This window comes from Paraphaeosphaeria sporulosa (assembly GCF_001642045.1).
Source record: "Paraphaeosphaeria sporulosa strain AP3s5-JAC2a unplaced genomic scaffold CC84scaffold_1, whole genome shotgun sequence".
Classification (NCBI taxonomy): domain Eukaryota; kingdom Fungi; phylum Ascomycota; class Dothideomycetes; order Pleosporales; family Didymosphaeriaceae; genus Paraphaeosphaeria; species Paraphaeosphaeria sporulosa.
This window is the reverse complement of record NW_017253360.1, coordinates 3,957,228-3,977,377: the sequence shown is the minus strand read 5'-3', so window position 1 is coordinate 3,977,377 and position 20,150 is coordinate 3,957,228. Positions and strand designations below refer to the sequence as shown.

Here is a 20,150-nt window from a genome sequence, read left to right as displayed (position 1 = left end):
ACAGTCGTGCTCGGATTATGTCTTTTTGCGGTGCGAACGTGGGACGTCGTTGTCGCGACTTTGATACGAGACTCGTTTCTTGCATTACCAGGCTTTGCTGGCTTCCCTGCCTACAGATCCACCCCACGGCCACGATCATGACTCCCATCCTCCATCTGGGATGTCTTTGCTAGGATCCCAAACATCAACATGCCTTTTACACCAGCGTCAACTTGACCTTCCGCTTTCCTGTGCTCTCCTCAACCTCATCTGTAATCCGCACGTTAACCTTCTGAAACAGCTCTACTTCCCTGTTGACACCGCCCTTGACACTTAACACGTAATTCTCGCCGTCAAACTCCGCCTCCGGCTCTGGGGTCGCCAAATCCCGCAGCCTGATCAAACTCTCGATGCCGAACCTTGGCACAAAGACCACAAAACCGTTCGAGAAGACCTTCATCACAAAACCCTCCTCGGTTATGTCCTTCCCCTTGAGCGCCTGGCCCACGTAGTACTCTATGCTCGCGCGCCCTGCCATCTGCGCATTGCGATGCCGCACGTTGATGTTCTTGCAGACGCCTTCGAGCTTGGCCTTGGAGTGCAGACTAGCGTCGAGCGGCTCGTAGTCGATAGCCGCTGCCAATTGGCGATGTGCCTCGAGGTCGGCATAGCGTCGGATGGGGGACGTGAAGTGCGTGTAGATTTCCGACGCAAGGCCGTAGTGGCGGAATTCTGGGTACGCCTGGGTGCCTGCGCAGAAGTACTCGGCGGACATCATGCAGCGGGTGGCCATGATGCGGACGAGGGTGTTGAAGAAGGGCTCGCTTTCTTCGACGCAGGTGTCGAGGGAGTCGGCGAGGGCTTTGGAGGTGTCGGTGCGGAGCTCGAGGCCCTTCTTTACCTTGAGCTGATTGGCGAGTTCTTCGAAGTTTGTCTTTGGGGGCGCGCCGTGGCGGCGGAGGAGCGCGGTTTGGGGGAAGGCGGAGTAGTTTTTTGCGGCGACGCTGATGTTGGCGAGCAACATGAACTCCTCGACCAGGGAGTTGGTGTCGAGGAGGCGTTTGGTCTGCACGTCGACGGGGTCGGAGGTCTCGGATTCGGTCTGCACCTTTACTTCGGGTGAGGCAAGGTTCAGCGCACCGGCGTCGTAGCGCTTTTGCTTGAGCTTTTTGGAGAGCATTAGCAAGGTGCGCATGCCGGTGGTGAGGTCGTCTTGCGCGCCGGTATCGTCGATGCGGATCTGTGCTTGCTCGTAGGAGAAAGCTTCACGGGAGCGGATGACTGATTTGGTGAATTGTGAGTCAACGATGTCGGCGTCTGGTGTAATCTCCCAAAGAACGGAGAAGGCGTAGCGTTCTACGTAGGGTTTCAACGAACAGAGATCGGTACCGAGAAGCATCGGCAACATGTCTATTCGCTTGTCGACCAGATAGACGGTAGTACCACGCTGGCTGGCTTCCTTGTCCATGGCATTGTTGGGCTTGACGAAATGTGATACGTCGGCAATGTGAACACCGACTTCAAAGTTACCGTTAGGGAGCTTGCGCGCGTGGAGTGCATCGTCAATGTCGACACAGCCTGGGGGATCGATACTGCAGACCAAGAGATCTCGCAGATCCTTGCGTCCCTTCCAGCCTGGGTCATCCGTACTCGCTGGCACCTTCCAATCGTGTCCCTCGGCAGGCAGGCAGTCTAGCACTGTCTTAGGGAATGGCTTATACTGCACATCCCATTCCAACAACAGAGCCTCCGTTTCTGCGCCCTTGGATTCGAGTTCTCCAAGTGATCGAACAAAGTGGCCCATGGGATACCGTGAGTCCCTATCCCACGAATCGATGGTCGCCAGTACACGTTGACCGAGGAGCTCTCCAGCTTGTCGCGTGCGTATCCTAATCTTCGGTACGCGCTTGTCCATAGGTACCAAGAACACCATTTGCTGCTGTCTGGCAGACTTGGACGTGGTTCGGACAGAATCGCGATCAATGTGTCCAACATATTGCCTCCAATTTCGCTTGACGATGCCGACTACGCGTGCGGTAGGTTGTGGCCTGCCCTCTGTGCTCTGGCCGTGTGCACGTTTCACCTCCTCCTGCAGAGCTTTCCGTTCCTTCTCAGAAACGATGTTCTCGCCGTCTTCGACTTCAGGATTGTCATTCTTATTGACAGTCTCCTCTTCGATGATTTTGGTAGACGGTGCCTTCCACTGATCCTGAGGGAGGATCTCAACAACGACGACGTCTCCGGACACGGCGCGATTTCCATTCTCGCGTCCAAGAACGAGTAGAGATTTTTCGAAAGCGGGAACGTGTACTGAAGCCTCCAAGTAGTTGTATGGTGAGACGTTGAAGATGCCCTGGTGTAAGACGCCTGCTTTGACGCCCGTCATCATCTTGGAGATGGTGTAGTGCTCCGAGTAGAAAAGCTCGGTCTTCTTCGACCTTACTTCTCTTTGGTCCTGAGCTGCGCTCATCATGTCCAGTAGTTCGTCCGCATTCTCAAGGCCGAACACGAAATCGGCGACTGCGAACTTTTAGCTTGGAACTACCTCCCGTTGTAAGTCAACTCACGAGTACTTGATGGGATCTTATCGGCCTTTGCTTTGCGTAGACAATCCCTGTCGTCGGTGAGCATGACAACGGTAGGAACTCGTGTCTGCTGTTTGCTTCTCGCGGTAACAGCCTGGGTGATGTGCTCATTGTACCACTGTACCGCTCTTCGCACCGCTCGGTCGTTCCTGTCGTTGATGGTCTCTCCGGAATCTCGTGGCACATGGGTCTCTTGGCGGAACTCGTTGAAGAAGACATAGAAGCGTTTGTTTTCATGTTTCGTCAGGGCAATCAACCGATGATATAGCGGTAATGAGCGGTTCTTGACTTCTTCCAGAACAGTCTGCAGAACAATCACATCGTGGAAAGCGTTTTCCACTTCGAAAAGGTCCATTCCCGTAAGAAATGCATTTGTGTCGGGCACCAAGTATATTCCATTTGGGTAGTCCTTGGATCCGGCAGGTGTATCTGAGAGGACAAAAGGTGCGGCTATTCGGGTTAGCGAAGATGAATCACGTGAACCGTGTGTTCCTACTTTTTTGGTTGAAGTCGGCAGGTGCGATATCCAAGCACGCCCTGCACAAATTTGACGAACATGGGATGTCGTTCCGCAGGTAGAGCTCTCGGACAATCTTTTGCACTTTGCCACTTTTGGTTGAGCGCACGTAAACCTTGCTCGAAAGATTGGCCCCTGCTCGGTCGGCAGCGGTGGAGCGCTTCAAGCTGAAATACTCCATGTTTGATATATGGCGCCAACGTCGTGGTGGTGGATGGGGTAAGAAAGAGAGGTTGCTGGTTCGAAAAAGTGCTTGCCAAGAGATATTGAGGCAAGAACGGAGCTAGGCCATTAACAGGAAGCGCGACCGGAACCTGAACAGAGCGTTGCTTCACAGCTCGAAAAACGTTTATGGAGTTGTGCTACCGAACAACGATTTGCCCACAAATTCAGAAAGAGACATGTAAAGGCCAGGATGAAATCGGCGCTCTGCGTGCACATGAACTGCGCTGTAAGGTCCACGTTCGGAGCTAGCATGCAGGTGGAGCTTTGACCAACTGGGCAATGACGCTCGTCGTGCAGCTCGGCGGGCTGCGACGGCACCAGAAGCAACCTCGCCAGCTCCAGCAGCGCATATACCGTCCTCTTTGCGGGCTCTCGTCTCCGAAACATACCTGCTGGAAGCGCCGCCACCATGTCGCTCGACCCGCCGGCGTATCTGGTCACCATCCAGGCCAACATTCGCACCCGGCCGATATCATGGGAAGGTGCCATGCGGGCAAAGACCATCACCGAGACGGATCTGCAGAAAATCAAGTCAATCGACAAAGTGCGCAAGGAAGACCGCAAGAACAGGGTCGAGGGCGATGTGCAGAGCTTCGTGTCGCTGCTGCTAGGCGGCAACGGGTCGCACAGCATCTTCGAGGCGGCAGCGAAACGCCAGGATATCGTGCAGTACATGCTGGTTCTGACTGAGGATCTCATAAATGGTATGCTCGGTCGGCGTACCAGGCAACTCGCGCTATGACTGACAGGAGCCTAGATATCCCCGCTCTGACAGAGGCCCTCATCCAGCACCCCTCGCCGTTCAAGCCCTTCCTTCCCCTGCTCAAAGCTGGCTCCAATGCTGAAGACACGATACCCTTGCTCACTTCCTCGGTCCTCTCCAAGTTCCTGTCTTACGCTCTCGTGCACTCTACAAAGACCACCTCGCAGATCGACGAAGCCCTACCCCAGCTATACAACTATCTCGCCGCGCTCGCTAAGAGCCAGGATGCGGGTCTCCAAGACATCGCCGTCCAAGAGTACTCAGCCGTGCTGCGCAACAAGAAGTCGAGACAGTTGTTCTGGGACCAGAGGAAAGAGACGCTCAACCCGCTGGTCGATATACTCACAGCAGCATCTGGCGCTACGAAAGACCAAATATCTCTGCGAAGCGGTGCAGCAGGAAGCGTTCGCAGTGTTCCCGAGGGTCTTACGGGCGGAGTTGGATTGCAGTTACTCTACCATGTGTTGCTGGTCGTCTGGCAGCTGAGCTTCGAAGGAGAATTGGTCGGCGACGGACTGCAAGAGTAAGACTGCTTGCCCATTTCGAAAGCTCGTGACTAACACTATCTAGCGAACACGACGTCGTCATGTTATACACACACCTTCTCCGTATCTCGCCTAAGGAGAAAACTACTCGTCTACTCCTGTCAACTCTTCTAAATCTCCTTACTTCGAACCGACAGACTCTCCTCCCCGCCGCAGTCCTCGCCCGCTTGCCGTCGCTCCTATCTACCCTCAAGTCCCGCCACTTGACCGACGATGATGCGCTTGAAGACCTCAAGTCCCTCACTGAGTTGCTCGAAGAGTACACCACTACACAAACCACCTTCGACGAATATGCTGCAGAAATACGGTCTGGTCACCTGCGCTGGTCCCCACCGCATCGCAACCCAGACTTTTGGCGCGACAACGCACGTCGCATTCTCGAAGACAACAAGGGCGAGCTACCACGGAAGTTGGCGGAGATCCTCTCGAAGCCATGGGACAACGACAAGCAGGTCTTGGCTATCGGCTGTAATGACGTCGCTTGCTTGGTCAAGGAGGTGCCCGAAAAGCGGTATCAGCTCGAGAAGCTCGGCTTGAAGGGCAGAGTGATGGCGCTCATGCAGGAGGCGGACGAGACTGTGCGGTGGGAGAGCTTGAGGGCTGTCGGAGAGTGGCTGCGCTACAGCTTCGAGTCGAAGGACCTGCCAATTCGATGAGGTTTGCGAAATGTTGATAGCTTGAAAGAGTCTCCCGGAATATTAGACTTTCTAAGCTTTGACTTGTATGTTATTTCCTGTTAGTACAACCTTGCACGGCGCGCGTCTACAATACTGCTTCTCAGGACCACTTACATCAATTGAACACCAACACCATGGATTGCTGCCATTGACGCATGCTTTCACTGACCTCTAAATTTATAGTTTTGGCGTTCTCCAAACATATAATCAGGGTCATATACGGAAGAATGCACACTCGGAAGGAAGGTCGCACTTGCTGCTTCGCAGGGATGGAAGGTACATGTCCCCTATTGATGATGCCCATCGTCCAACTAGTGCACAATCACATCACTCATCGTTCGCGCTTCATGCCTACTCGCTGTTACAGACTTCGTCGATGAACATGACGATACAAGCGTTTCGGACCTACCCGACGCGTAGTGTGACGCGTGCTAGAAACGGCGAATGAAGGCTCACTCGTTCTAGGTTATCCACCTCAATACGTCGATGGAGTCCAGCTGCGACCTATATACTATTCGCTCGAGGAATCCTCAGACCACATCCTGCACCAACTTATTGAACTAAATGATGAACCTGCACAATTCCACAACATCATTCGAGCATGTATGGAGCCAGCCCCGAAGACCGCCAAGGCACTGTGGGAGAAGGGACATTTTGTGCTGTCGACACCACTCAGCACGCATCCGGACCCCACCCGCTGTCGGCCTTCGTTCACAAAGCCGATGTGTCGGGATAGAGTCTTGCATGCTCTACAAGATAGAAGAAATCTCCAGTGCTTGCTCTCGCGCAAACAGCATACATCACTGTCTACATAAAACCACACTTTCTCCACCCGTTCCAGGCACATTAATACAGAATGCCACCCAAGCCCCGCAACAACAACAACAACGACAACAGCGACAACCCCGACAAGTCTACAACACAAAAATGGGTTGCCCGCCCCCCCAAGACCCCCAAAGCAAAAGACATCACGAACAGAGAGTACTTTCTTCGGCGAAGCGGCCGACACTTCGAACCACTCCCTTTCATCTTCTCCTGATATCCCGCCTACACCGCCCCAAGCCTCGCCGAAGACTAGTTCGCAGGGAAGTGTTGTTGACATTTCCAAGACTGAGACTGAGAAGGAGAAAAAGGGCGCAAAAGAAGACAATGTGGGGAAGAATGTAAAAGGTGATAGCGAAGACGGTGAGGGAGTGACTGATGATGAGGAGGAGTGGGTGGCGGCGCATAGGAGAAGGAATGAGGAGGAGGAGGGAAAGACTGTTGCTACTAGGAAGAAGATCGGACAACAAAACGAGGGGGGGGGGAAGTGAGGACCAGATAGGGTCTAGGGAGTCAATGTAGTTGGAGTTAGAACTGGAGATCTTCCGATTGAATTGGCACCGGGCTGAAGGAAGTTCACACCTTTTGGATCAGGTGTACTATGTCCTACATGCATCTTTTGCGTCAAATGAAACAAATCTCTGCACCTCCTAGACTTTCCCTGATAATTCACAGAATAAGATAAAAAACTACAAATTCTAGAGCCTGGCAACCCACAGGCCGCCCCTCTAGAATCAACCCAGCCTCAGCTTCCTAAAATCTGAGGCTTATTATGCTTTAGGTGCTATCATGCCAGGTTCCGCTCTCACAGCTTTGATCCCCTTCTATATTGTTCAGTCACCGAATCGGACCCGAGGGCTCAAGATTTGGATCTGACTGCGACCAGACTTCGAGAACTATATGTGCGAATTTGCGTATTAGACAGTGTTACGAAAGCGAGTGAAGTGAAGTTTGGATAAGAATTGTGGCTTTGAGAGAGATATGTAGAGGGGTGTGCTGGAATGTATTATGGTTGTATGGAAGATTGAAGATCAGGTTGGTGGAGGAGGTTGGTAAAGACGGCGCTCTTGATGTTCCCCGCCCCCACCCTTGAACGTCTTTCCTCGGGCTCCCTCTTCGGCCTCACTTTTCCGCTATCACGGACATCTCCGCAATGCGATCATACCCAATTGAGGATGGACAGAGCCATGAAAAATGTTTTTATCGTCTTCAGGCGCACCTCCGAGCTGTCCGCGACTCCCCGTTCTCCATAGATGCGCCTAGCATTTGAATTGCAAAGTCCGATCATGCTCGTCAACAACGTCCTCTCTCCCCAGCGCGTGCTTCGCTATGCATTGACATACCTCGCGATCTCTACGGCTGGTGCACAGGCAAATAGCTGTACCACAAATCTGATTGTCGACACCGACATCTTCAGCGATGTAGAGTATGTCCGACCTTCCCTTTGCTCTCGTACTGGAAAAAAGAAGCTGTGATCTAAGACCTCCCAACAGTGACGCAGCTGCCCTCCTCCTCGCTGCCACCCTCCCCAACGTCTCCCTCCTCGCCGTAAACGTAAACTACCCCTCCGCCTACTCCCCCCTCGCCGCCTCCGCAATCTTAAACCACTATGGCCACCCCAAAACATCCATCGGCCTGCGACGCCCCTACACCAACGAAAGCTTCTTCGACGATTGGGCGTACGAGCTCGGCGAGTATACGAGCAAGGTCGCATATCACTGGTCTGGTGGATCCCTACCGTGGTTCACGCCTGAAAAGTCCTGGGAGCCCGTCGCGCTGTACCGCAAGACGCTGGCCGATGCTGCAGACGCAAGCGTGACGATTGCGTCTATCGGCTTCTTCGAGAATCTCTCCGGGTTGTTGAATTCGAGCGGCGATGCGTACTCGCCGCTGAGCGGGTACGAACTCGTTGCAAAGAAGGTTACTAAGCTGGCCGTGATGGGCGGGGGGTATCCATCTGGCTACGAGTTCAATTTCTGGGGAGATAACCCGCTGGCTACTGCGCATGTGGTGAATACTTGGCCGCGCGCTGTGCCGGTCACGTTTTTGGGGACGGAGGTCGGAGACGTGGTTTTGAGTGGGGCGAAACTGACGATGGAGGGACCGAAGGGCGATCCGGTTAAGGCGGCGTATGGGTGGTATGTTGGTTACAATACCACGAGGATGTCTTGGGATCCGTTGACGGTTGCGTATGCGGTTTTGGGGCTGGGGAGCTGGTTTGAGTATGGGAACACCGGCGGATACAACCACGTCTTTGCGAACGGGTCCAATGTGTGGGTTGCTGACGAGGGCGTCACAAATCAGCATTATCTGCGGTTGGCCATGGATAATGTGACGGTGGCGAATGAGCTCGATAAGTTATACTTGAAAGGAGTGCGGAAGTTCGACAAGGAGGGGCGAGGAGTACTCAGAGGCTAGAGAAGTTCAATTACAATTCTGAGCTTGGTTGATCAGTTAGAACAAAGTTCTACATGAACTGGTCTCTTCATTTCGACAACTAAAGGCACGTCATACGATATAGATGATGATGGCCAGTTTCTCGCACGCGATTCTCTCCTTGGAACTATGATCTCGCGATTTTGTCATGCAGAACGCTACGGTTTCATCATAAAGGAGGGAACAGAAAGGGTGGTTGCACTGGTTCTTGAGATCTAGAGGTGGGTTTATGAGCTTTCCATTGCAGCAAATAGCAGTCCGATATGAACCGAGCTGAGAAAGTGTGCGTCAAGTGTGGATTGTGGGGGTGGTTGCTGCGTACGACGGAGACACCCAGACCAGGGTAATGCCAGCATGCTATCGTGCTATCGTCCTGACCTCTCTGTCCTTCTCCCAGAGTGGTACAAACTACTTCTTCAATATGGTAAGTCAATCCGGGTCTCTCTATGTTCCATCTGCACTCCTCGCACTCCACATGCCCTGGTATCTCGCGGAGTGTCTCCCCAGCCGAAGAAAACCATTTTCCAGCACATACCGCCTCCACACAGCTGCGTCGTCTCGAGTCCCAACTTCCTGGACGCGCTGCAAACGCAAACGCGAACGCGACCGGTTCGCGCCACATCCATCGGCACACCTACCTTACCCTGCTCTAGCGGCCGAAAGGCGTCCGACCGGCGCCCGCTTTCTACCAAACTCTGCCATTTTCCTCTTCCGGTCTACCCTCAACCTTATTATTACGTGTGACCAAGAGAGTGCGTGATACCTTTCGGAGGGCCCTCCGAAGGTCGGTGAGTCTGTCGCCCCCCGCGGAGGGAATAGTGAAGCTGCAAGGTACCGCACATGTATGATTGCGCAACTAGTGTAAATTTAGTAGAGGCAGGCGGGTGATTATTGTTTGCAAATATAGGGAGGTGGGCTGTGCTCGCTGGGATTGGTGATGGATGGAAGCTGTGGTGTTGGCACCAGCACTGGCATTGAGAGGGGAAGGAGGAGGGCAGCCAGCTGATTTTGGGTAAAAGAAGCGCGTGTAGGAGGTAGTAGGTTGGGGAGTGCTGAGGAATTTGGGAGTGGAAGCTGGATTGTGGAGGCGCGGTGTGGGTACGAGTTGCGGGTACGAGTTGCGGGATGGTGAACGTACCGCCGTTGTGCCCCGTCGTCAAGAAGCTGAGTACGCTGTACTGTTGAGAGCAAATGAAGCATCCATACTCTTGATGTAGTACTGTAAACCGAATAGGGAAAAGAGTCTAGGATACAGACGCCTGGTTGTGGACGAGGAAAGTAAGCATATTCCCTTCTATCCACAGTCTCAACCGCCTCCTCGCGCCTTCCAGCAAACCCTCTCGTCCCTTCAACTGCTGCAGCAAACAGGCCAGTGGCGCACTTTACCTTGGGTGCGAGACACTGATTTGGTTTACTTCTCAAAGACTTGAGACGTTGCTTGCTTCCTCGCGTTTGTTGTGTGACGCTCGGACGAGCGCCTCTTCCGACGCATTGTACGGTGCACGACACGCGATCACGTCTTACGTGTGGCGTCGCGCCGGGTGTTGGTTCACTGTATGGGGTATACAGTATAGAAGATGCTGTTGCTGCAGGGTAAGTTTATTGTTTAGTATATATAGGTTGCTGCTGTGCAACGCGGAAGCTGGCTCAGTGATGATGATAGTGGTGTCGGTATGCTGCCGGCCGAGCATTGCGAAATCTGCAACTGCTCCGGCTGTAGCTGAGCCCAGCAAATTGAGATGAAAGCAAGACAATCTCCAGCGCCTCAACCGCGAGACAATGACACGTTTTGCAAGGTTGCACAGTCGCCAAATTTCGCTACTAACAGCCCGGGATATATCAACGATCGCGACTTAGCACGATGGGCTACCAGAATCTCATGTTCCTCCGACGTCCCACTCCATCCCACCATCAGCATGCGACAAGTGCAATTCCGGTACAAAAAAAACACCAGAGCCGCCTCAGCACTGTTCGCAGCGCTGCACGTCTGCTGCGCGAACTATATAACGGCTATTTAGCCCGGCCGTTGGATCCGATCGCTGGTGATCCGTATATTGAGGCACCCCACGCCAAGTGTCACGATGCGTGAGGAGAGACATACGGGACACGCTCCGCGAGCAGAAATATTGCTGGGCGAGAGGCAGCCATGATTTGAAATGGAGATGTGCGTTATCAGGCAGATTCGAGCTGGCATCGTGAGTCAATTGCTGCCATCACAAGACTTCTCTGTTTATCCGACATTGCGCTGATGTCAAGGTGGGAAGAGCAGGTCTGGCGACGGTAAGAGCTGGGATCGGTATATGTCTGAACGGTCTCGTACCTGACCAGGTATCGTGGGATCCAGTGGTAGGGGTGGCATCGCAGGGGTATTCGTAAGCTCCGACTTTCGAAGAAGCAACGATACTCCAAAAGGGGACGAGAGCATGCGAATAAGAATCTCCACAATAATTGTTCCGGTCGTGAGCCACAAAAGTTAATAGTCGGTCTCAAGGTTTCACGATAAGACAGCCTCCTCGAAATGTGATCGGTGAGGTGCTCTCACCGATAGCATAACATAAGGTCTGCTGATCACGGAAATATCCAAGACCACCAGATGCCGAGCGGTAACGGTAGACACACCACACGAAGCGAATACGCAAGCGCAACGTGATGAGGAAAGCGTGCGCAATAGAGAACAAAGACTTGAGCGGAGCGTAAAGCCGACCCGTGAGCGAGGCTGTTCAACTCCGAAGCCAATTCGCGCCAATTCTTGATGTGCCCCAGGATGCTGCACCGGCCCTAGGAACCGAGTAATAATGAAGTGACATCCAGGAGATTCCAGGACCAGGAGGACTTGAAGCAGGACCTGAGGATGATGACTTAGATGCTGTCAAAGCAGTTCATTCGGATTTGTGATTGGCGTAAGCGAAGATTTGCTTTGCTGCATCCTGCAAGAAACTTTCACGACGACCTGCTGTTTTCATCTAGCCGAGCGCAACCACGATGTGTTGGCATTGCAAAGTTCTCAGCCTCACAATCTAGCATTTTGATCTTCTCCAGTGAGATTCGAGAGCAGCTACTTCTCCACGTTTGAGATGCATGGCAGCTAAAGCACGATGGAGAGCCATGTTGCCAAGTGCGACACTCCAGAATCAGGGTTTGAACATGCAATAGCAGGGGTGCCCTCGTCCGTGGCGTCGATGATCAGAGACTAACGTTCACGTGTGCTTTGACTCCATGGATTTAGACATTTAGCCGGCACAACTGTCAATGGATGCGTTCGCCGCGGAGTCCAACAATGGGCGGCGCCAGGAACGAACGCTGGCGTTGCGAACTTTTTCTTGTGTCGCAATTCAAGCCAGGCTAAGGAAAGTCAGTCCCAAACCTCTGTATCGATTTCTGTCGTCGATGTCGCGTCCTTTGAGTGTGGGACGGGTGAGGGGATCATGGACGCGGGGAATCCACATTCGCATTCGTATTGCTATCATTTGTGATAGTGTGCGTGTCATGTACCCAGCTTCCATAACGATGAGAAATGTTATTTTTGAGGTTGCGTGGGCGAGGACGCTCGCGAGATTGCGATCCGTCGTACTTGCCTCAAGAGGAGGATGATGATGCACGCAACTAGCCCCAAAGTTGGCGTCCCAGTATCGTCGTCAGTCTTCCAGCGCGCGAAGCGCTTCGGAAAATTTACAACAGGCTGTCCAATAGCTCGCAGATCCGGACCGAACGACAGATGCGGCAACTCCGGTGCTGTAGGAAGCTGATGCAGTCGTCGAATTGTTGGCGACGCCATTGCCGGCGAATTGACGAACACACCGGAAAGTTGTTCCAGGAGTCCGGCATTCCTCGACAAGAGATGTCAATTGATGGCAGTGTTCGCAGTGTCATTGGTCCCAGTGAAAAATAAGCCGTCAACGGCTCCTCCACGCTGGGACGCAGTGAGCCTCTGGTGACATGGCATCGCGATGGCCAAAGAAAGACCTGAGACACGGCACAGCTCGGTCCCTTGCCCACTCGTTTGCGACCGGGGTTTTGGTGTTGGAGAGGGGCCAAAGCAAGCCGGTTGTCACCGATTTTGCCTTCTCACCTGCTCACTGGTCAGCCCTCCACCCGTACCTGACGCTTAGCCCTAGCGCAGCTGATTTCAACACCCATCAGCCTTTGACATTGCCAACACACCTTCTGGGCTCAGCAACTGGAGTTCCAAATGCCGAGTGCGGTCCTGGGGATGGGCCAGGACCAGATGTGGAACCCTTGCGGGACGAGTCGATGCCGCACGGGATTGGCCAAACCTACACCGGACGCTATGCTCAAAGTGCACAGGTGTCCCTCGCCTGCGATGATCGACCTATGTCAGGGGCACCAGGACCGCAGCCATCCAAGAGTGCAAAAGCTGCCGAGCACACGCTCCATCCCGTCGTCAAAGCTTTGGTATGTGCGTCGTTTCGAAGAAACGGTCCGAGTAAACGAAATCACAGTGCGCGTCGTGCGAATACTTCGTCCTGTGGTCTGCATTTCTCTGCGAGGAATGGCGGGGCTGTCAGGGGCACGTCGAGCATCACGATCACGGCTTATCGAGGCTAAGTTCAGGCCCAAATCGTGGCGTTCTCGCCAGCTCATGGTGTGCTTATGACCTCTGCAGCGAAGCCAAAACGACGTGGCGCCGCGAGCTGGAGTGGAGACCAGCGTGGGAGGTGGAGCAGCCCTGACCCATGCACTGCAGGTTCATCCTAGCGAGCGGTGGAGCTACCTATCGCGGTCACACGCTATCAACTTAGCGGTGCGAGTGCCATATTCCAAGGCAATTGTAAAATTAAGCTCCCTCACCGCTCGAAATGCTACTTGTACTTGATCGTCCGGCCAGGCCCCAGCTGCGGTTCCTGCATGTATTCGTCTCCGAGCTAAGGGCGACGGTTGCATTGAGCTGCAGGTACGGGTGCGCCTTTTGCTGTCTACCGGACGCCGTTCTTTTACTCTCATTTTCTGACCCGCTGCCTATACACCATCTTTGTCGCCACTTGCCGCCTCGGGTGGTGTGTTGCGCATGACCATCGCCTCAGCCTTGCAACAGTACATACTTTATCTAATCTGCTCCCGTCCCTTGCGGCCCGCCAGATCGCCTTGGGCTTTCTGAATCTCACTTGCACGCGGCTGCAACTCCATTCACCAGCCCTTCTCAATCATCGCCATGGTCGACTAGCTGTTGCATTCGTGGTATCTCGAAGTTCGTCTGTAGTGGAACACCTCACCTTCCACTTCAGGACCATTGCAGCCTTGTCATTTCATTGACCAACAGGTCCTTGAAATCATCGACATCATGGACCAAACCCACATCTGGATCATCCTCGCCGCGGTCCTTGGTAGCTTAGTCCTTGCGCTGGTCGTAGTCCTTGCTCTCTACTGTTGGAGACGATCAACCAGACGAGTGCGAGGCTTCTCTCTCCGGGCCGTGACACCTTTGGATGATGCCGAATTCGAGTCGTGGCGCCGACCAAGCCAATACACTCAACGACCGCAAAAGTATGGCATACGGCCCGCTCTACCGCCTCCTGTACGCACCACCATGCTCGAGAAGGAAATCGACGACTATGACCATCCACGTACGCCATCTCCTCAGGACTACCCTAATTTCAACTATCCCATGAGTCCGATCCGTAAACCAGAACGTATCCGACGAAAGTCTAGTGCTACTTCTTCGATTGCGGACAGACCACCTACGCCGTATTCGCCTTCTTCCAGGAAATCCGAGTTTCCCCGAGACTCTTTCTCGTCACGCAAATCCTATGGAAGCCCTCGCATTCACTATCCGTCAATGTCAGAGGCATCCGCCTTCAACTTTGATCTCAAAGACATGAGCTTCGAATCCAACAAGTTCGATCCAGTCCGACCCTCCACACATTCGGATCGCCCCCTAAACCTCTCCTACGAGAAACAATCCTACCTTGAACACGTGTGAAGGGGAGCGCGATACTCGACCGAACACGTCACCGCCTGCCATGGACAGAATCAGTTCCTCTGGCTCTTCACTGGTCCACCGATGACCTACGGCAACAGACCGACATCCAGTCACTGGACCGTTCTGTACACCACAAGCTCAACGCAGTTTCGCTACGCGGTTGTTTCACTCTTCAGAAGCAGAGACACGACTCATATCTCCACGACACGTTTCTTTTCCCTCATGTTTGCGGATGAATACCCTTCACTGCACATGTTTGACGGCCGCACACTTGTATACCCGGGAGTTGGAGGACACCATATGGCTTTGTGATACCAGACAGTTTGTCACCCACATAGGCACTCTTGCCTTTTCTCTATTCCTTGATATCCACAGGGCAGCACAGGGCGACGATGCCACAGCGATGATCACCGCAGCAAGGCTGCACGCAGAAGCTATGGTCTTCGCATACATAGTTTAGTTGAATACGAACTCATTGATTTGCTCGTCTACTTCTCGTCTACAATTTCTCGATACGGCGAAGTGACGGACATGTCCGAGTGAGAGGCTAGGCTGCCGGGCACCACATGGCCGTGCCTTGCGCCATAGTGGAGCCTCGTCACTGCGCTACAGATGGGCCAACGCCCGTCACAAGTAACGTGCGAAAAGAACATTTCGCTATTCTAGCATGGCGGCGAAGCTATCGATAGCGACATGGAGTCCCCACTTGAATGCTTTTCTGAAGGTTTAAGACACTTGGATAGATAGCCGTCGTGGTACACCGCCTTTCTCCAGAGGGTTTGCACATCCAGACCCGGCTGGCGGTAGCAAGCGCCCCGCAGCGCTGTATGCACGATTGACGAGGTCGTCGTCACGATCTGGAGTGTGCGATGGCGCGTAGTGGTGCATGTGCGAGATCGTGTGAAACGCGAGCACTGCAGCGAGCGGTGACAGCGGTGGCCGGGGTGCGTGTGCGCACGTGCCAAGCAAAGCATGGTATGATGCGCTCGTACCCCAGAAGCGAGATGCTTGTCAAAGAAACACCACAACAGCATTCACGACGTTGTTCAGCCTGCGCACAACCAAATGAAGCACGAGCCTCACGCGCAACATCTTCCATTGCGTATGTAGACACCGCCGCGCTAACCGCATCCTCCCCACACGACGCGGCACCCATTCCAACCCGGCGATCAACTTCTGCAACTGTATCCAGGAACGCCGCTCACCGCTTGCGCACTACTTGACACCGGATTTTCTTCAGTACACATCACATAAACACTCTGCAAAAATGGACGTCGTACAGAGTAAGCTACTTACCGATGCCCCTACATCCTCGATTCCAACGTCACTAACACACCCAGATTACCTCGCCCTTCTACACACGCTCCTCCCCTCGTCGCTGATCAACCCTCTCATCAGCGCCATCTCCACCGTCTACGGTCTAACCAAATCCCTCCAAACCCACTTCGCACCGCTCATCACGCAAGTAATCACGCAACCAGACATCGCGTCCGTTCTCATGCTCCTCGCCATCCTCTGGTTCTCGCTTCAGATCTTTGGCATGCTGTACCGCAGCGTCATGTTCTGGGTCCGGCTGGTCTGGCAGCTCGCACAGTACAGCTTCCTCATCGTGGTGTCGCTGTGGATCTGGAACCGCGGGGTCGATGGCGCCTTACGCGATGCGCAGGAGCTGGCGGGGTTCTGGATGGGGGAGTATCAGAAGTTCAGTGGAGAAGCGAAGGCGTGGAAGGTTGCGGAGGAAGCGCAGATTCGGATGCAGGCGAAGCAGCGGGCCGCAGGTGGTGGTGGGTTTGGATGGCGCTAGAGGATGTGTGAGGGGACGACTGGTATCGATGAGGGAGATTTGGGAGCCAAGATGGCGAATTGCTGATATGAGCGGCTAGCTCTGTCGGACGGAACATGAGCATTTTGCATATACGGCGTTTTTCTGGGCATTTATACGGCGCAGTACGCTATTCTTGGCGTATTGGGTCAGGGAAGACACGATGTAGGCATGGTATCATGCCAAAATATGTAACGAACTATCTACGAATATCATGAACACAGGGCTAAGCAAAAAAGATTTACATTCTCCTTTCATACCGCTACATGGAGCACATACTAAATAACTTCTCTACCCACTCTCCGATCTGCAGCCATTGATCACCAAATTCCAATTGGAAATACAAAGCTCTTACGTCTACAAGACATGGTGCAGATGGAATCGTTCCTTCATTGTCGTGTGAAGAAGGCATCTTTACAAAAGTAGTGCGTACGTCGCTGGCCGCACGGTTGCAGAACGGCCCCTCTCTCCACCTCGTAACGCCAGCCTCCTCGTACTTCCATCGCCACCATTAAACGCCCATCTCTCCCAGTTTCAGAATCCATGACATTACCAGCATCTGTGTAGGCAACAGCCAATCATACCACAAGCCCTGCAACCACCTTGAAGTCCGCATACATCGCTGCCCTTGCCTTCGCTGCCTGCAAGCTAAGCCGAGTACAGGTAGCGTTGCCTGATCGGGCATCTCACTCGTACTATATACAAAGTCGAGATGACAACCGCTGAGGCGAATGTCTCTGGGAATGCTTCACAGATACATGAAGCATCTCTCAACATGGACACCACACCAGAATCATTGTCACCGGCACAGCAAGAAGCACAGCATATCCTAAAGCATCTCCTCACCAAGCTGCAAGACCGGCAGTCGAAGTACCATGCCCGGTTTGCAAAATGGATACTTCGACATCCAAACTTGGTCCCTTTTAGCATGGACTGCGTTCGTCCCCAAGTGTGGCACGCCCTCGAGAAGGGAACAGATTACAACACGTAAGATCTGCCTTCCCTATCGCATCACGTCACATCCCGTGGCCCACCCAATCTCACTTGCCCATCTTTTCTAGCATCAAAGCCGTAGCTGGCGACTTCCCCTGGCAAGCCCGCGGCATCTACTTCGACGCCGTCCGCGGTGCCCCTTCTGACCCCCACACCCGCACCCGCTTGTACATCGGGCAGTCGACCAACCTCCGCCTGCGCATCTCCCAGCACAGCAAATTCCGGTATCGGCGCGACAATCCCAGCTTGCACTATCATGCGCTGCATAAGAGCGACGACAACGCGTACGGCACGCTGGTCGTGCTGCCGAGTAAGGAAATGGGGGGGATGCGGCTGCCGGGCATGGATGACGAGGGCCTACTACTCGATGTCATGGAGATGTGGATGTGTCTGGTATTTCGGTGTCTTCAGAAAGAAACGCTAGAGACGTGGCTTCCGGGAGATGTCGAGAGGCGAGGGAAGCTCGGGGGGTTGAATGTTTGGGCGCCGGTGGAGAGGTATGACCGAGGAGGCGAGATGGTGCATCTGAGGGCTTCGGAAGATTGGCTTGTGGCGGAGTGGGGGGAGTTGAAGAGGGGCGAGTGGAAGGAGAGGGTGATGAAGGAGTTGGATCTAGAGGAGAGGAAAGAAGAGAAACATGTTGGGCCGCTGGCGGTAGAGGGAGCACCGCCCTGGGTGTATGCGGTTGGGGGTGCGATTGGGGGTGCGGCAGTGATGTGGATTGTTTTGAGGCGTGTGGGGGGCAGGTGAAGTGACTGTTTTTCATGAGGATGACTTCTTAGCACATCAAATCATGGATTCAGGTAACGTTTGATTCAATCAAAAATTGCTCCAGCTGAAGTATGACCTGGGTTTGACAATACCGCCTGGGAAATTTGAATCCACCCCTTTACCGAGACCAGTGGTAGGGGTATACTGTACATTTGCTGCCCATCTTCCGTCCAAAAATGGCTGTGTTCGATATTGCTGATCGATTGAGAGGACAACCCTTCGGCCCATCCAATAGAGCCTAAGCTCAGTATCATTACCATCCATTCGTCTGCGATCTAGTCTCCAAAGACCTAACATACCCAATCCCATCCCAGGATCCGTCGCGTTGGCTCTCACTTTTCCATCGATCTAGGGTATCCGTTCGCGCATGCTGCCCGTTCAGTCGATCGAGTTCCGCCAGTGTAAGTCGATTGCTCGTAGCCCAAGTGCTGTACCCATACAGAGAAACACTTTGGCTGGATAAATGAACCATTGTGTATCTATCGAGCGTAGGATGACGAGTGGAATGGCGTACGTCCGGACTTGCCTGCGGCCATAATCGAGGTATTGCCTGCCACCCTGGGTTCCATTGGAATGTTGCTGGTAGTGGTGAAGTAGAACTGGACGAGATTGAACAGGTGTGTAGCCGTTGGATCCTGTATTACGACACTGCGATGACGATTGTTGATGATTTGCATGCTCTTCGTCAGACTATTTCATAGTCAGTACGGTCAATGTTCAATTCAGCAAGAATGGAGGATGCACACGCTCATAGCGTCTGCCTCCTGGCTTCGGCGTGTCACTTACCGGTATTATGTCGTAAAGGGTCTCTGATAAGGAAGGCTGCACTCTTTGAGACGTGCTATTACCGCTCCCGTTGCGCTGTATAGATCCGCCGCCTTGCTGCATGGTGCTTGTACGCTTTGCAGGTTGTGAGATTGACGGATCAGCCAGGGATTTAGGAAGAATTGGCGAAACTAGTCGAAGCTTGGAATATGGGTCTTCAAATCCGGGGATACTTGAGGGGGTGGTGTGTGTACGCATCAAGCGCACCGAGAACCCAGTGAGGAAGAAGAACTGCCGGTACGGCTGCGTTCAGTACGGAAGGAAGCGGTACCTGAGCGAGGACACGAAGCTATTTTGGTTGTCGTATCATTCAGTAGTCAAGAAACTCGTATTGTCAGAATGGTGGTACAAGAGTCGTGATGCCTCCCGCGTCAGGCATTTGCTGCCTTGGGCGCCTAGGCAGCTCCGTCTCAGAAGACCATTGTGCAGCTATTGTGCCCTTGTACTATTGTCCGTATCTTCCACCGTTCGTATTGTGGCGATTGGCTGTGCAGGTATATGGCCGAGTCAGAGTGTCGTTCCGTATCCTGCAGGAAATTGTGATGCCTCCGACTCGTCCCCACGAGGGACCATATACCTTTTGCTTATCTGACTGAGCCACTTAAGGGATATTGTTGGAGGGAGCTTGGCAAGCAGTTCAGGGTGATCTATAGTATTATCACTGGAGTGTGGGAGAGAGCTCCCACGCTCCATATATATAGAGATATTGCCAGGTCTAAGCGCAGAACTAGCCATATGCGTACAGGAAGCTCCCCGAGCATACAAGGGAGCTCCGCAGAGGAGCTGCCCAATGGCGTTTCACGTCACAGATATCATACTTGATGCACTGTGTTGAGGAAGATTGTGGGATGCCGTAGAGGGCAAATGGGAATCATTGAAGGACGGCAGTATGACTGATCGGCAATTTTGGTCAGAGCTATGATGTATGCTCTGCGATCGGCCTCAACGAAAAGCGTACGAGTGTGCAACTGTTATTGAACATCAAAGTCAACCATGTAATTGCGAGAGGTGTCGTTCGATTTGGAGTGCTGGTCGTGTGCTCTTGCGGATAGTTGTTGGATTTCTCGTGGTTAGGCTGTCGCGCCTTCCAAATACACCAGTGAGGGTCGATCTAATCGCCGAGGCAAGAGATCTTAGAGAGTACGGTGATGATGGCAGGCTCCGAAGCCAGCGCTATTAACAAAGAGAGTACTAACATGTATTCAGGCGGGTGCGGGCCGCTCTTACAGTATTCAATGTTTACAATATAGAC

At 53.3% G+C, this 20,150-nt stretch overlaps 10 protein-coding genes across 10 annotated transcripts; 7 read left to right on the top strand and 3 right to left on the bottom strand.

Annotated features, from left to right (window-relative positions):
- Positions 1-32: 32 nt before the first annotated feature.
- Positions 33-3,484, bottom strand: CC84DRAFT_1159897 (RNB-domain-containing protein). The gene is made up of 3 exons (XM_018177358.1): positions 3,061-3,484; positions 2,547-3,014; positions 33-2,499 (listed from the first exon to the last, which is right to left on the bottom strand). Exons 1-3 carry the CDS (start codon positions 3,260-3,262, stop codon positions 197-199), a joined length of 2,973 nt encoding a protein of 990 aa, XP_018042974.1. The 5' UTR covers positions 3,263-3,484; the 3' UTR covers positions 33-196.
- A 134-nt stretch (positions 3,485-3,618) lies between these two features.
- CC84DRAFT_1159896 (ATPase, V1 complex, subunit H) lies at positions 3,619-5,438 on the top strand. Its single transcript, XM_018177357.1, has 3 exons — positions 3,619-4,010; positions 4,064-4,592; positions 4,640-5,438. Exons 1-3 carry the CDS (start codon positions 3,716-3,718, stop codon positions 5,268-5,270), a joined length of 1,455 nt encoding a protein of 484 aa, XP_018042973.1. The 5' UTR covers positions 3,619-3,715; the 3' UTR covers positions 5,271-5,438.
- A 23-nt stretch (positions 5,439-5,461) lies between these two features.
- Positions 5,462-6,685, top strand: CC84DRAFT_129933 (uncharacterized protein). The gene is made up of 2 exons (XM_018185376.1): positions 5,462-5,567; positions 5,757-6,685. The coding sequence occupies exon 2, from the start codon at positions 5,856-5,858 to the stop codon at positions 6,456-6,458; it is 603 nt and encodes a 200-aa protein (XP_018042972.1). The 5' UTR covers positions 5,462-5,567; positions 5,757-5,855; the 3' UTR covers positions 6,459-6,685.
- Positions 6,686-7,399: 714 nt separating this feature from the next.
- On the top strand, positions 7,400-8,531 carry CC84DRAFT_1183223 (inosine/uridine-preferring nucleoside hydrolase; the record flags this gene model as incomplete). The annotated part of the gene is made up of 2 exons (XM_018180674.1): positions 7,400-7,539; positions 7,607-8,531. 2 exons carry the CDS (start codon positions 7,400-7,402, stop codon positions 8,529-8,531), a joined length of 1,065 nt encoding a protein of 354 aa, XP_018042971.1.
- A 3,782-nt stretch (positions 8,532-12,313) lies between these two features.
- CC84DRAFT_129891 (uncharacterized protein) lies at positions 12,314-13,292 on the top strand. Its single transcript, XM_018185375.1, has one exon. It carries the CDS (start codon positions 12,486-12,488, stop codon positions 13,113-13,115), a length of 630 nt encoding a protein of 209 aa, XP_018042970.1. The 5' UTR covers positions 12,314-12,485; the 3' UTR covers positions 13,116-13,292.
- Positions 13,293-13,713: 421 nt separating this feature from the next.
- On the top strand, positions 13,714-14,608 carry CC84DRAFT_129625 (uncharacterized protein). The gene has a single exon (XM_018185374.1). The coding sequence runs from the start codon at positions 13,849-13,851 to the stop codon at positions 14,485-14,487; it is 639 nt and encodes a 212-aa protein (XP_018042969.1). The 5' UTR covers positions 13,714-13,848; the 3' UTR covers positions 14,488-14,608.
- Positions 14,609-14,978: 370 nt separating this feature from the next.
- Positions 14,979-15,638, bottom strand: CC84DRAFT_129592 (uncharacterized protein). The gene has a single exon (XM_018185372.1). It carries the CDS (start codon positions 15,519-15,521, stop codon positions 15,150-15,152), a length of 372 nt encoding a protein of 123 aa, XP_018042968.1. The 5' UTR covers positions 15,522-15,638; the 3' UTR covers positions 14,979-15,149.
- Positions 15,639-15,754: 116 nt separating this feature from the next.
- CC84DRAFT_1212127 (uncharacterized protein) lies at positions 15,755-16,291 on the top strand (the record flags this gene model as incomplete). Its single annotated transcript, XM_018182421.1, has 2 exons — positions 15,755-15,770; positions 15,828-16,291. 2 exons carry the CDS (start codon positions 15,755-15,757, stop codon positions 16,289-16,291), a joined length of 480 nt encoding a protein of 159 aa, XP_018042967.1.
- A 477-nt stretch (positions 16,292-16,768) lies between these two features.
- Positions 16,769-18,090, top strand: CC84DRAFT_1109141 (uncharacterized protein). The gene is made up of 3 exons (XM_018175217.1): positions 16,769-16,917; positions 16,973-17,296; positions 17,371-18,090. The coding sequence occupies exons 2-3, from the start codon at positions 17,022-17,024 to the stop codon at positions 18,050-18,052; spliced, it is 957 nt and encodes a 318-aa protein (XP_018042966.1). The 5' UTR covers positions 16,769-16,917; positions 16,973-17,021; the 3' UTR covers positions 18,053-18,090.
- Positions 18,091-18,122: 32 nt separating this feature from the next.
- On the bottom strand, positions 18,123-19,250 carry CC84DRAFT_129619 (uncharacterized protein). Its single transcript, XM_018185373.1, has 3 exons — positions 18,860-19,250; positions 18,373-18,763; positions 18,123-18,311 (listed from the first exon to the last, which is right to left on the bottom strand). Exons 1-2 carry the CDS (start codon positions 19,094-19,096, stop codon positions 18,452-18,454), a joined length of 549 nt encoding a protein of 182 aa, XP_018042965.1. The 5' UTR covers positions 19,097-19,250; the 3' UTR covers positions 18,123-18,311; positions 18,373-18,451.
- Between the last annotated feature and the right edge of the window lie 900 nt (positions 19,251-20,150).